General features: G+C 36.9%; 6 protein-coding genes across 6 annotated transcripts; 2 read left to right on the forward strand and 4 right to left on the reverse strand.

The window, feature by feature from the left end:
* The first annotated feature begins 3 nt into the window (after positions 1-3).
* SOCG_00497 (diadenosine 5',5'''-p1,p6-hexaphosphate hydrolase Aps1) lies at positions 4-1,812 on the forward strand. The gene has a single exon (XM_013162917.1). It carries the CDS (start codon positions 272-274, stop codon positions 908-910), a length of 639 nt encoding a protein of 212 aa, XP_013018371.1. The 5' UTR covers positions 4-271; the 3' UTR covers positions 911-1,812.
* Positions 1,813-1,874: 62 nt separating this feature from the next.
* Positions 1,875-5,188, forward strand: SOCG_00499 (pyrimidine 5'-nucleotidase). Its single transcript, XM_013162919.1, has one exon. The coding sequence runs from the start codon at positions 4,151-4,153 to the stop codon at positions 4,844-4,846; it is 696 nt and encodes a 231-aa protein (XP_013018373.1). The 5' UTR covers positions 1,875-4,150; the 3' UTR covers positions 4,847-5,188.
* Positions 1,927-2,868, reverse strand: SOCG_00498 (calcipressin). Its single transcript, XM_013162918.1, has one exon. The coding sequence runs from the start codon at positions 2,568-2,570 to the stop codon at positions 2,091-2,093; it is 480 nt and encodes a 159-aa protein (XP_013018372.1). The 5' UTR covers positions 2,571-2,868; the 3' UTR covers positions 1,927-2,090.
* Positions 5,189-5,270: 82 nt separating the features above from the next.
* On the reverse strand, positions 5,271-6,992 carry SOCG_00500 (CMGC/MAPK/P38 protein kinase Sty1). The gene has a single exon (XM_013162920.1). The coding sequence runs from the start codon at positions 6,770-6,772 to the stop codon at positions 5,723-5,725; it is 1,050 nt and encodes a 349-aa protein (XP_013018374.1). The 5' UTR covers positions 6,773-6,992; the 3' UTR covers positions 5,271-5,722.
* A 391-nt stretch (positions 6,993-7,383) lies between these two features.
* On the reverse strand, positions 7,384-9,992 carry SOCG_00501 (oxidoreductase). Its single transcript, XM_013162921.1, has one exon. It carries the CDS (start codon positions 9,525-9,527, stop codon positions 7,821-7,823), a length of 1,707 nt encoding a protein of 568 aa, XP_013018375.1. The 5' UTR covers positions 9,528-9,992; the 3' UTR covers positions 7,384-7,820.
* A 276-nt stretch (positions 9,993-10,268) lies between these two features.
* Positions 10,269-12,213, reverse strand: SOCG_00502 (COPII-coated vesicle component Erv46). The gene has a single exon (XM_013162922.1). It carries the CDS (start codon positions 11,760-11,762, stop codon positions 10,575-10,577), a length of 1,188 nt encoding a protein of 395 aa, XP_013018376.1. The 5' UTR covers positions 11,763-12,213; the 3' UTR covers positions 10,269-10,574.
* Between the last annotated feature and the right edge of the window lie 744 nt (positions 12,214-12,957).

Here is a 12,957-nt window from a genome sequence, read left to right on the forward strand (position 1 = left end):
CCACACGAGCGCTGGAATTTGTCGAGTGCCACATATCGCGTTTCGTAGTCTTTCTGACATTTAGAGGAGATTACCTCTAACTTTGTTAAATAACAAAGTTATTTGTTCTGTTGGGAACATTGGGATTTAACTCTGGGTCCCTAGGGTATTCTTGGTTTTTTTTCTCGAATTTTTTTTGACAGCAAAAAAAAAAATTTGATTGGCCTTTTCAGATTTTACCGACTTTTGTATGGAATTGAATCTTTTCATAAGAATCTGAATTGAATAGAAGATGTTAATGGAGCCGGATCATTTACATACGGCAGTGAACCGTTCGATGACTTCGCGTGAAGGTAGAAGCAAAAATCGGTTCAACCCGCTTACAGGGGCGAGGCTCGCTGCTGGTGTTATAGCGCTTTCGGCGGATAAACAAAAGGTATTAATGGTCTCATCTGCGAAGAAGTTACCGTGCTGGGTTGTACCAAAAGGTGGTTGGGAAGCAGACGAGTCAGTTCAACAAGCAGCTTTACGCGAAGGATGGGAGGAAGGAGGGCTAATTGGAAAGATTACGCGGTCGTTAGGTTGTTTTAAGGATGATCGACCAACGGATACAGTCGATCGACGGAAGAAGTATTTGGAACAACAAATTGTGAATGCTCGGCAGCGACAGACCGACAATGAAACTTCCAGTACAACATTGGCCACTCAAGCAGAACAAGAAATTACCTCCATTGAGAAGTTAATGATTCCTCCCCGAGCAGAATGTGAGTACTTTGAGGTTGTTGTGGAACGACTAGAAGACTATTATCCTGAAATGGGAAAGCGGCACAGAATGTGGATGTCCTACGCAGAAGCGAGAAAGGCTTTGGCAAACCGAAAAGATATTCTATCTGCTTTGGAACAAAGTTCTATCATTAAAGATGTTGAGTGAGAACAATTACATTTAAAGTGTTTGTTTTCATCACGACTGCATTGTTTCTAACTTAGGGTGAAATATTTCTCTCAGTGAAACAATCTGGTTTTTACTTTAATGGGATTAACCAATGCCGATAATTTTTGTTCTTTGGCTAATTTATGTTATGGTAACGGATTGGCCTATTGTTTAGCCATTGATGCTTGTTTTATGGGATATATCCTCCTTTTTATATGTTTATTCTCTCTTTAATCATCATTTGTAACGGTCTTCTTAGAATCCTTATGCTTGTTTGGAACAACCTTTGGACTCCATTTGCTTCAATGTAAATCTGCTTTGTTTAAACAAACAGGAGAAGTTATGGGAGTTAGATTTACTTTTATTATCTCCATCGAACTCCCATGTGTTTTTTAATTCCTTCTTTTACTTTTTTCCACGTATGACTTTTACTACCTTTTTCCGAGCATGCCTCAATTTCAATTCTCTTTATTTTACGTTTTTATTTTCATTATAATTGAAGAAATTTTAGTTGTCCATTTTTTGTACTGCGCATCATTTCTTGGTGTTTCATTATTTTTACCATTCGTTCATTAAATAATAAACAGGGTTGTAAAAGAGATGAAGCCATTTCTATTCCTATACTTCCGCTTATGAATATTTATATCAGCATGCGTTCAGTGTTCTTTGCGTTTATTTACGAAGACATACACATATATGTTTATAATATTTTATTGGCATGCTGTCTAAACAGCAGGTGGATGTAGCAAAGCCGGATACTTATGTTTCCATAGATTACATGAATTTTTATATATGGGTATTAATGGCTTTTCATGAAGATAATGAAAGGGGATAGGAAATGCAGGTTTTCATAGAAGGCATTTAATATAATCTATACTTTCTCATACGAAAATGATTTTCTTACCTTGTATTCTTTTGATCCTTTTCCTTTTTTATAATTTAAAAGAGAAAGAAATCCTGAAAAAAAAAAAAAAAAAAAAAAAAAACCGTTAGATTTGTAGCGATTTTCCAATGTGCGTCGCGTTAAAAGGGCTCGAGAGACAGAAAGAAACAGTGTAATCCAAGCAGAAAAAGACAACTGATTCATTCATGGATAGAACATGTGTTGTACAACAAAGAGTGGGACACGGGGAGTGATGATAATAAATAATTAATTTTTTGGGCAATGATGAAACGAGATTCAATTAGCCTGGGGGGAGGAACGAGAAGAGTCTGCATCAGATATAACAATACGGGGACCTGTATCGGCATTCTCAATAATGCTGTTTCCAAGTTGGTCAAGTCGAAGTTGAAGGTCGTGGGCAAGGTAATCGGAGTTTGGGGATTCTTCCTGTATAGGTGTCCATCCCAACGGAGGAGATCCAGGAGGACTGATAAGCCAATTTTTCTCAGATTTTGGTACTTTCAAACTGGAGCTTTGCATGAGGGAAGGATCCTTTGCCGATACGTCCGGTACATAGTGACAGTCAATTGGGGTACCCGATGGCAAGGTGGTGTATTGAAGAGTATGAAGAGCCAACCGCTCTGCTGAGGAATCGTTATAAAAAGCTAATACTTTCCCCAGTCCCTTGATTACCTTCGTTGAGCTTGGGCTGGAAAACGAATGTATGAATTCCCGCAATTCTTCGACCGTCCTAGAAGTTGTTGTAAAGACTATCATTAAAATGAAGAAAATGAAAAAATCTGACAAGAGTTTTCTAGAAACAAACTCAAAAGAAGAACAGAAAACTGAAGAATCGTAATTATCAAGAAGTAGCTAGTTTGTTGTGAAATGGCGAATCCAACAAAGAAAACGAAAACTACAAAGTTAAAAAGGTTAGAAAAGCTTGGGAAATTAAATACAGATTCACAACGAAGAATGTTTGCTAAGTCAACGTCTTCTGAACGTTCTAGCAACGAAGATTTAAGGGCAAGTCTCTGTTCCACCAGAGAAAAAAGACAAAAGCAAAAAAAAAAAAAAAAAAAAAAAAAAACGAGATGAAAGGAAATGAGTGACAAATTTCTGCTTTTGCTTTTTATAGAAGGAATTCCTTAAAAGGAAAGGCTTTGGAAACTGCACACCGAACTCTCAGTCGTCATTATGTTCGACGTTGAGTAAGACAGGCAAATCCACTGGTAATACGAATCTTTGCTACCAACTTTTTAATCAAGCCTCTTTTATTATACTATACCTAATTCAACCTACTTATTTTAAAGGGATTTCACCTCGACTTGTACCCATCCAAGACAAGACAACACGAAGTAAAACAAGGACGTTTGACCTTTTTCTATTTCTTTTTGATTTTGACTTTGAATTCTTTAATTGAGCTCTGTTTTCGTTACGTACATTCATAAAAGACATCTACCGACTTTTCGTATCAACCCAAGAAGGACTTTCTTTGCATTTTTACCAGGCTAGACTAGCTTCTGGCTTAGTATAGATCTCTATATAGTCTGTTCTTTTCGATGGATCCGTAATTTCGAGCTTTATTCCTCAAAACTCGTTTGGCGAAATTACGGTCTCCAATCTCCTCGTCATCCTTCCTTGGAAAGTGATCTTACCATATGCCGTGGACTCTAAGAAGAACACTTCGATCTCCTCTGAAACATGCAAATGCGAGAATTCGTATCGAATAACTTCTATTACTCTGTTGACCTCTCCACCTTCGTTTCTTTCTTTTTCATCCAACACTGTCTTTGAACAAATTCCCCGAAAGATAGCTATCTCGTTTGACCTCGTTATTTTGAAATAGTTGCAGAAGAGTATATATCGGCGAATGACTTCAGTATAAATTGAGACGCAACTATGACACTTCAATTCTACCAACACCAAAGGTAGATTCTGTTGTACGATTGTTTTGCGGGTTTATTTTGAGATTAGAGGAATTTAGCTTTTATTTTTTCAGCATTAAATTTGTTTGATTTCATTCCCCCGATTTCCTTTTTGTTCGACGTGTATAGTCATCACCTTGTGTTATTTCTTGACTCAGGATTACTTACCTGCGTCCATTAATTCATTCTTGATTTAACTTTTGTGATTTCGTAGAAAAAGAAAACTGCTTCTTTCTTTTATTCATTTGGACTATTAGATCTTGTTACTATTAGTGCATAAAAAAAATTTTTGTATATACCTTGATATCAACGTGATTGTTTCCTGAACGCTCCTCGTTAGTTGTTTCTAGGGATTATCTTGTTTTATTCAAGTACAAAACATATTTCTTTTTATTTGCTTCTAAGGTTCTGTTTTCTTTGCGCACCACGATGACTTTCGAAAAGAAAGTCGTCTTTTTCGACTTGGATAACTGCTTATATCCTAAATCATACGCCATTCATGATATGATGGCTTCTCGGATCACCGCCTACTTTTCAGACAAGTTAGGCGTTCCTCAGGATGAGGCAGAACGTTTGCGGGAAATCTATTATCGTCATTACGGTATTGCTATTCGTGGTCTTGTCCTTCATCATCAAATCGACGCTGTCGACTATGACAAACGCGTGGATCAATCACTTCCTCTCGAAAAGGTAATCAAACGAGATGATCGCTTACGCGACATGCTGCTTGAGCTTCGTCAAAAATACAAACTCTGGATATTTACCAACGCCTACGTAGTACATGCCACCCGTGTATTGGCTCTTTTAGGGATTGCCGACTGCTTTCACGGAGTTACTTATTGTGACTATGATGCCAAAGATTTAGTTGCCAAACCCATGCCCGAAATGTATGCGCGTGTTATGGAGGATGCAGGCGTCACTAAGAAGGAAAACTGTATCTTTTTTGATGATTCTTACGGAAATATAGTTGGGGCAAGGGATTTCGGTTGGAAATATACCATCCAATTGGTTGAAAACGATGAACCTTTACCTGAACCTCAGGCAGGTTCCCATGTTATTCGTGATATCCATGATTCAAAGGAACTTTTGGATTCCATAGTTGAAGAAAAAGAACCAACAATATAGTCTTCTTCTGTGTTTCTCCAGATCCTTTGTTTTTAAGAACTTACAATCCCGCTATGTCATGTTCTTTTTTTTTATCTTCACGATTTCCATTAATCCATGAGTTTCGCGGCACCTTCGTTTAAAATTACAGTTGCCTAATTCCTTCCCTAGGTTATTCTGTCTATGAATTGTCGTAAAAGTTATGAGTTCTTTATACGCTTTCTTCGTTTTATGCAGTTTTATAATGATTATTTCATGTTTAGAGCTTTCGCGTCCTAATTTATGAACCATTCGTTTCAGTTTAATGAATTGTTTATTTTTGTATTGTATTTTAGTCTGTGTTCTAGTGGCACAAAAACCAAGTGTTGACATTAGAAAATGTATCTCCAGACTATTAATTACAAGTAATATACATGAAAACATACAGTCAGATCAAACAACGAATGTTTACTAGTATTAAATACCATTAATTTTATTCGCAAACCCGACTTAACAACACTTTGCCATTGTAGGAGTTCGAAGAACTATAATGCAAAGATCTATAAATCCTCTAATCCATAAAACTACCACTTGATACATTCCTTTTAAGAACAAAGGACTATCGCAAGGATAAATCATAAATGAACCTTTTCTTAATGACGGTTTGTCATTGACAACTCCATGAAAAGGCATATATAAAAACTACATACACATGATAAGAGATAAATAAAAAGTAGCCTTTTTAAAACAGAATAAAAGCGATGAACGTGATCCAAACGTACCAATCAGCAAGATAATACACGCGATATCCTAAGAAACACGGAGGGTAAATTTGAGAATGAATCAGCCGAAGTATACATTCCGAAACTAAATAACCGATTAATAGCTCAAGGAAACCCTAAACCATCAAGCACGACTTCATGCTTGTTGGTCATTATCGAGATTATGAAATGATAACACTTCGGAATACATCATTACCTTCCAGGTCTCAACAGGTAAATCGCTGTCTTGGAAAGACCAATCGAAAATTTCATCTGCGACGGGTTCATCCGTAGGATCATGGTAAGGAGCGAGATATTCGTGGGCTAAAGCATCAGCCGCACTTATACGCTTACGGGGGTCAAAGACAAGCATCTTTTCTAATAAGTCCACGGCAGCAGGGTCGGCATTCTTAAATTTTTCTGCAAAGGGAACCTTTTCTTTTTTAGGGAGAGACTGGACAAAGCGTAAAGTATTCTTGCTACAAATGGTCTCGATAACTTCCATAGGTGGAGTGCCTAAGAGTTCAGTGATAATGGAAAATTGGTTAACATGATCGCGGCCAGGGAACAAAGGTTTTCCTTCTATCATCTCTGCGAAAATACATCCAGCACTCCAAATATCTACTTCAACGTTGTATTTTTGCCACGTAAGCATAATCTCTGGAGCACGGTAATACCGAGTAGAAACATAACCAGTCATTTGAGGATCTTGTATACGGGCAAGGCCGAAGTCGCAAATTTTTAGATCGCAGTTTTCATTAATCAAAATATTACTAGGCTTCAAATCCCTATGGATTACACCTGCCGAATGTACGAATTTCAGTCCTCGTAGAATTTGGTATAGGAAATACTGAATAAATTGCGTTTCTAACGGTCTCGAAGTCAGCAATCGGTGAAGATCTGTACCCAGTAATTCTGTAATAAAATATATGTCCTCAAACGGAGAAATGAAAATATCACTTAAACTAATGACATTTTCATGACGAAGGTGTTTCAAAAGCTTTAGTTCTCGATATGTTCTTTTAGCTAAAACTGGTGTACTGAACGGCTTCATGATCTTCTTCACGGCGACATTCATTCCCGTAAGCTGATCCTTTGCTGAACAAACTAATCCGAAGGCACCCATGCCAATCGGCTGCAGATCGCTGTAACGCGTAGTGATTTCAAAACATGTACCAAAAATCTGTGTACGAATAAATTCGGCCATTATCGTCTATCTAGTGACTTTCACGGTTTGTCTATACCTGGGTGAACTTCGTTGTTCTATCAATTCTTTCAGCGCGTCTACTGAAACTATTTTTACTTGTTTTAGAAGAATACTTTATAAAGTGATTATATATCGCTCTCCAATTAACAAAACCAGTATTGTCCGACTGAGTGAATGTAGTTAAAGGTAGAAAGCGACACTGCAGCAATTTTTAGTCATATAAAACGTAAGCGCTACTAGCCCCTTATATCGGACGGCGCAACGCTATTGTAATTTAGGGTTTCTGAAACCGAATGAACTAACTCTTTATCTTTCTTTTACATAATGAAAAGAGCTTCTACGTTATATAAACAAATATTGAGGAATTGTTTCTATAGGCTCTCTCTCAGCAAGAGCTATTTCGTTGTCGTTGTGTTTTCAATAAAAATGGATATATAAAATCAAAGCATGTACGAAAATCAAGAGGAAATATATGTGGAATCTTGGAGGAAAACGCAAATGTAGTATACAACAAAGGAAGGTCAATTCATGTAACTTCGAGAGCTCTTCTCATGTAAAAAATAAAAAAGCAACAGATGAGAATTCTATATTTATCAATTATTAATTTAAATAACCGTACTGAGCAAGAGAACAATCGTTTGAAGACTGTAAAGAAAAGCTAAGCAAGGAGAATTATATCATTAAGAAGAAATAAATGCGCTTTTTAGTATTTTAAGGAAGCCTACATAAAGTAGTAAATCTAATGTAATGCATAAATGAAAAAAGAAAGAATGAGAGAATATAATTCGGTAAACGTTTCAATTGGCATAAAATCAGGATCGAGATAATAATGCCAGATTAATGATTAACACATTAAAGGATAAGCAGCATACACCTTCATTGAGTTGGTTTTTAAATAAATGTCACATTTTCCTTTATTTGTTGGCATAAAAGCGTGAATTTTTTGCAAAATCGTCATACAAAAGAAAGAGAAGAAATCGAAAAAAAGAAAGAAAAAAAAAGAAAGCCGCAAAGATCATGGTTAATTTCGAACTATGTATAGAATCCCTTAGGATTTTACATGAGTACTCTTTCGAGTCAACGGAAAACGACGCACTGCAGAAGGTATTACTGTCATCATAGAGGTTTCCGACTGCATAGATTTTTTTCGAGAATTAGTCTCGTTCTTAGGATGATTCATAATGGTAAAATAGTCAGATTCACCTTCCACATCTTCATGTTGCGAGTTTGCAGAATTTGAGTTCGGTCGAGACATGCCTGCTCCGTAAGTTGCCGATGGTGTTGATGGCTCTGTATCATTATAATAGCCTGCTCTAGGAGATCCAGACGATGAAGGAGTCTGGGATAGTGCTTCTTTACCTTCACCCATTATGCGTGTCTTATGGTTACCAGGACTTTGGTTTGGTAAGACCTTACGAGAAAATCGATGGTCATAAGAGTTTCCCAATCCATCAAACGACTTCTTTAAAGATTGCTGAATTTGGACAAGTGACGAAGAGTGAAGGGAACGACGGGAACGGCGATTTGTAAGTGAAAGCATATCCATGTTGTCTGAAGACATTGCACGTGCCTTCAAGGTGTTCGCCGGTGATGGTGGAACTGCACCAATATGACCCTTCTGAGCTTCCGTAAACGTTGCCGTCGATGAGCGTGGGGTAGGCATCGAATTGAGCCTGTCTGCAGACATCGTAATTGGCTGGGGATGCCTCAAACTGTTAGTTCCCTTATTTTTCAAAGGGACTGTGGTAGGCCGAGTTGGCAAATCAGAAGGAACACGATGATTTGCTAGTAATGCTGGAGGCTGAATATTCGAAAGTAAAATGCTTAAGGTATGCATATAAGGGACTTTAATATCATGATTAGCAGCTAACTGAACCAAGTACCGCAAGCTTGATACATATTCCATGGGTTTATGCTGTATATATTCCTTGTACATGGGGTTTGCTGACGCATATCCTAGGAACGACTCCCGCTGCTTTGAAACCCTTTTGATGTCAATAGATCCATCAAAAACGTTAGCAATGGAATCTAACTCTAGTAAAATCCATTTGTGGAGGCTAAGAACCTCCTGTTGCTGCAAAAGTTTAGCTGCGTTCGGATTTTGCATTAAGACGGTCAAGGGAAACAGGGAAATAGGGAAAGCTAAGTCATCTAATTGAAATAGAATAAGTGAATCCACTATCTCGCACATAACTCCACCACTACTCAAAATGCTAGAGAGAAGTTCTAATTTATCATTATCTCTAGAATTTCCGTATTTTCCTAAGTATAGAGGGGTGTTTTCTCCGTGATGAAATTCATTGACATCTCTTTGGACAATTCCTGAGTGAAATGAAAAGGGATAAACAGGATTTTCTGGAAAGTGGTTAAAGAAAGTTTCCTCGATCCCAATTGATCCAGTGGTGTTGTAGACAATACAAGTATGTCCTTTTGTGACCACCGGCTCAATGACCGACGGCAGATTAAACGAATGAGGGCAAGGCTTGATAGAAACAAGGATGTAATCGAAAACTTTACCTTCATTTGCAAGATCAATGATTTTGTTCGCAGAAAATGTTGGTCGATATTTTCGGACACCAAAGGGCTTAGAATGAATCGTAAGTGGAGAAATAGGAGCATCAGGGATATTAAAGAATAAAATCGTTTCCTGACAAGTAGCCGATGTACTTTGTTGAAGTCTCCAGCCTAGCAAAGTAGTAATAGCTGGGTTCCCAATGCAAAGAATACTGATGCATGGCTTTTTTCCTGACTCCATTATAAGTTCACAAATAAGACAATATAATCTATATATAAATTAGATGATTAAAGAGATTTTTTAAAAGAATGGAAATAAGAATAAATTATAGCACTTGTTTGACAATAGCAATGACACGACAGATTCAAATTGTTCAATAAAAACGATACATCCGGAAAGTTTCAGAATAAGAATAAAGATATTCAAATCAATCGTTCCAATATTAAATATAGTTTCTTTGTTCACCAGAGGAAAGGTTCTGCAATTTATATTGAATCAGTCGCTACGTGAAACAAAAAGAAGAGAAAACCACAGAAGAATGGGATGATTCCAAAGATGATCAGTCAACCCAGAGTCACTTCCTTACTACAATCTTTACTTTTTTTTCAAACAATTGGTTTTTTAAGCACTTTTGTTATGACTGCTTTAACGCTGAGCAAAAAGGTCAGTGTACTCGGAAGGAGAATTCCTTTGAGGTGTTGTTTAACATACAAAAGAAAGCTATAATAATATAAGCTTAAATATTACGAAGGTTGTTATATTAACAGGTATTAGGGAGTTTTAATGCACTACTGTAAATGCGCGGTTCACAAATCGTTTAGTCCTGAAAAACAAGAGAAAAGATTGATTACTGAACAGGAGGTTGATCGTTCTTAAGTAAAATGTAGTGTATTTAATTAGAATATAGTTGAGATCTTTTCGTTCAAGCTGAATACATGGAAGATGAAAAACCTCAATGAATTCCCTACTCTTACGAGATTATACGGTTTCATAATTTATATTTCATTCAACTCATACTCATGATAGAATGTCTAGAGACATGTATATGTCGTTTAAATTTCTATTTACAGCATCTCACCAAGTGCTTCCTAGTTAGTGAGTATGTAAGTAAATCTCTATGGGAGGAATAAAGGAGAATTTTAAAATAGCATGTAATATGCAGAAGACATTGATTCCTCTTCCCAAGGGGAAAATAAACAATAGCGTTCGAGACATATTAAGTCCTTTAAATTTCTACATTGAGGAACTCTTTTCGGTCCCAGCTTTCGGTTTGTAAGTACGAATCACTCATGTTTTTTTCATCTTTTTGGATTCATAGTAACCACGGTCAATAAAGGTTGCTAAAGTAACACATCCACCTAAAAGAGAGAGAACATTTGTCAGAAATCCGCCTAGGGTATTTCCTCGGAACTGACGGTGAATAACTCGCATTGGACTAATATCGATGTGGAACCAAACACCAGGAACGCCACCTCTTACATTAATGTGAGAGGGAACCTTCTCTTCTCGGCCGCCATGAATTGGTCGTTCATGCTCTGTCACGGCGTAGCGATTTGTATCAATGGTTTCCATATTTGATTTTAAAAAGACAAACTGATGAGACACGCATTTAATAAAATACTCGTATCTGTAGTCAGGGCTGTTGATTTTTTTTACCATATTGTCTAAAGGATTTTTTGTAGCGATAGAAGGATCAAGAGGAGGGCCAAAGCTTAATTCATGAATTATATGGCTCATATCATGCAAGTCCTTTTCTCGGGAGAAGTCATTCGTATCGTGTACATGATGCATACCTTTTTGGGACGAACGACCAGGGGCAATGTGAAAGTTACCGGCCATACGGTTTACGAATAATTGACCTGCCAGATTACAGCCCTCTACTTTTTGAGATTCGTAATTTTCTTTGTAATTCTCTTCTTGGCATTGTTTGAATGCATCAACATCACCAATAGCCCAATTAGCTCGACCATATGCTTCGCGTACAGCGTTACACGTATTACAACACCCAGGAGTTTCAGAAGAGGAAAAAGCGGCAGCTCCGTAACAATCACCACATTTTTGTTCTTCTGGAGTACTATTTAGAGGATCATCTTCGTTCTCCGGACTATTCGGCTGCAAATCGTCTACAGAAATAACTTCTCCGTCAGGAGACAACCTGGTTTTAGAGACCGAATGTTGGACATCTTGTTGGAATTCTCCGCTAATATCTAAAACATCCACGCCCAAAAGCTGGCAAGGAATCTTTGGAAATGTGACGTTGAAGTTGATTTCCATACGTTCACCGTGCGACGGATTTACGACAATTTCTGGAACAACGACCACCTTACGGTACTGAATCCATTCTAAAAGGATGACAATAAGAATGATACCTGAGGATAGCAGCGTAATAAGACCACCACTGGCAGTTTTGATACGAGCGTCTTCTACGGTCTTTTGAAAGAAGTCAAATCGGCGAAGAGGAGACCGGAAAGCCATTATTCTATCTCTCTTGTGTATGATAACGAATCAAGATATAAAAAGTAGGGAATGAATGTGGAATTAACTGACGCGGGAATAAACGAACAGAACCTGATAAACAGAGTAGAAAAGTGTTCTAAACTCTCAGAAAAGGTTTTTATTAATATGAAAACAAGAAATTAATACCGAAAACCGGGTACATGGGTTTAGCAAACCGCAATTGAACCAGATATGTCAATAGCGAAAAGAATGTACGACGGTAGCAGCAGAAATTCCATCAAAAGTAGGTAAGCAACAATCGATCAACCCACTCAGCCATAAAATAAAAAATAATAAATAAAAATAAAAAAAGAATAAAACTTTACAATATTAACTTCAAAAAGTATCTTAATTCCTCTACAAGTTTCACATCCTTCTACAGTACATTGTTAAGTGCTTAAACAACAAAACAGGTGCAGTACGGTCGACAGAGTAACTACTTTTTTTTTTTAAAAAAAAAACAAAAAAAAAAGAGTTAAAAAATTTTTTTGGTATTCTTCGGTTTTTCTTCATTTTTCAAGCAGCTGCAAGCTCTTTTTCAGTAAATTGAACACCCTTGTCTATTCAAAAACAACATTCAAAGTCATCCTTACGGAATAAACATGCTTTGGAAGTTTACTATATTTAAATTCAAAGAAGATCTAAAATACTCATTGCTTTTAAATCTCTTTTTTTTTTATTTTTCTTTTCATCATTTGCATGTTTATTTACATAAGTAACATATTCGAGCATGATACTTAATAGCGTATTCACTACCTCTTTAGTATGTACTTTTTGAATTTCAACTGCCTTCTCATTGAAATTCCATAGGATATGTTTCTTTTCTATTACTGTTCTTATATCAGAAACAATTTTTTGGATCGCTTGTTTCTGGGAGCCTGCATTTCATTGAATGCACTTTGTTTAAATAACCTTCTCTCGCTCCACCTTCCTTCCGTTTACCTACTACCAGAATTAGAAATGCTAATTCCGGAATTATACGCGTAATAAAAAAGAAAACAAAAAAAATTAAACAGTTTTCTAATTAGCTGTTTGTTGCCAGAAGAGTGTAAGCCAGCCTTTGCTCTTTTTACCAATCGACGCGTTTTTCTATCATTCGACGATATTTAGGGCGAGATACTGGTTCTTTTCTACTCATATTTTTTATTTTTTGTCTTGACACTACGGGTTCCAT

The sequence above is a fragment of the Schizosaccharomyces octosporus genome, assembly GCF_000150505.1.
Source record: "Schizosaccharomyces octosporus yFS286 unplaced genomic scaffold supercont6.2, whole genome shotgun sequence".
NCBI classification, from domain to species: domain Eukaryota; kingdom Fungi; phylum Ascomycota; class Schizosaccharomycetes; order Schizosaccharomycetales; family Schizosaccharomycetaceae; genus Schizosaccharomyces; species Schizosaccharomyces octosporus.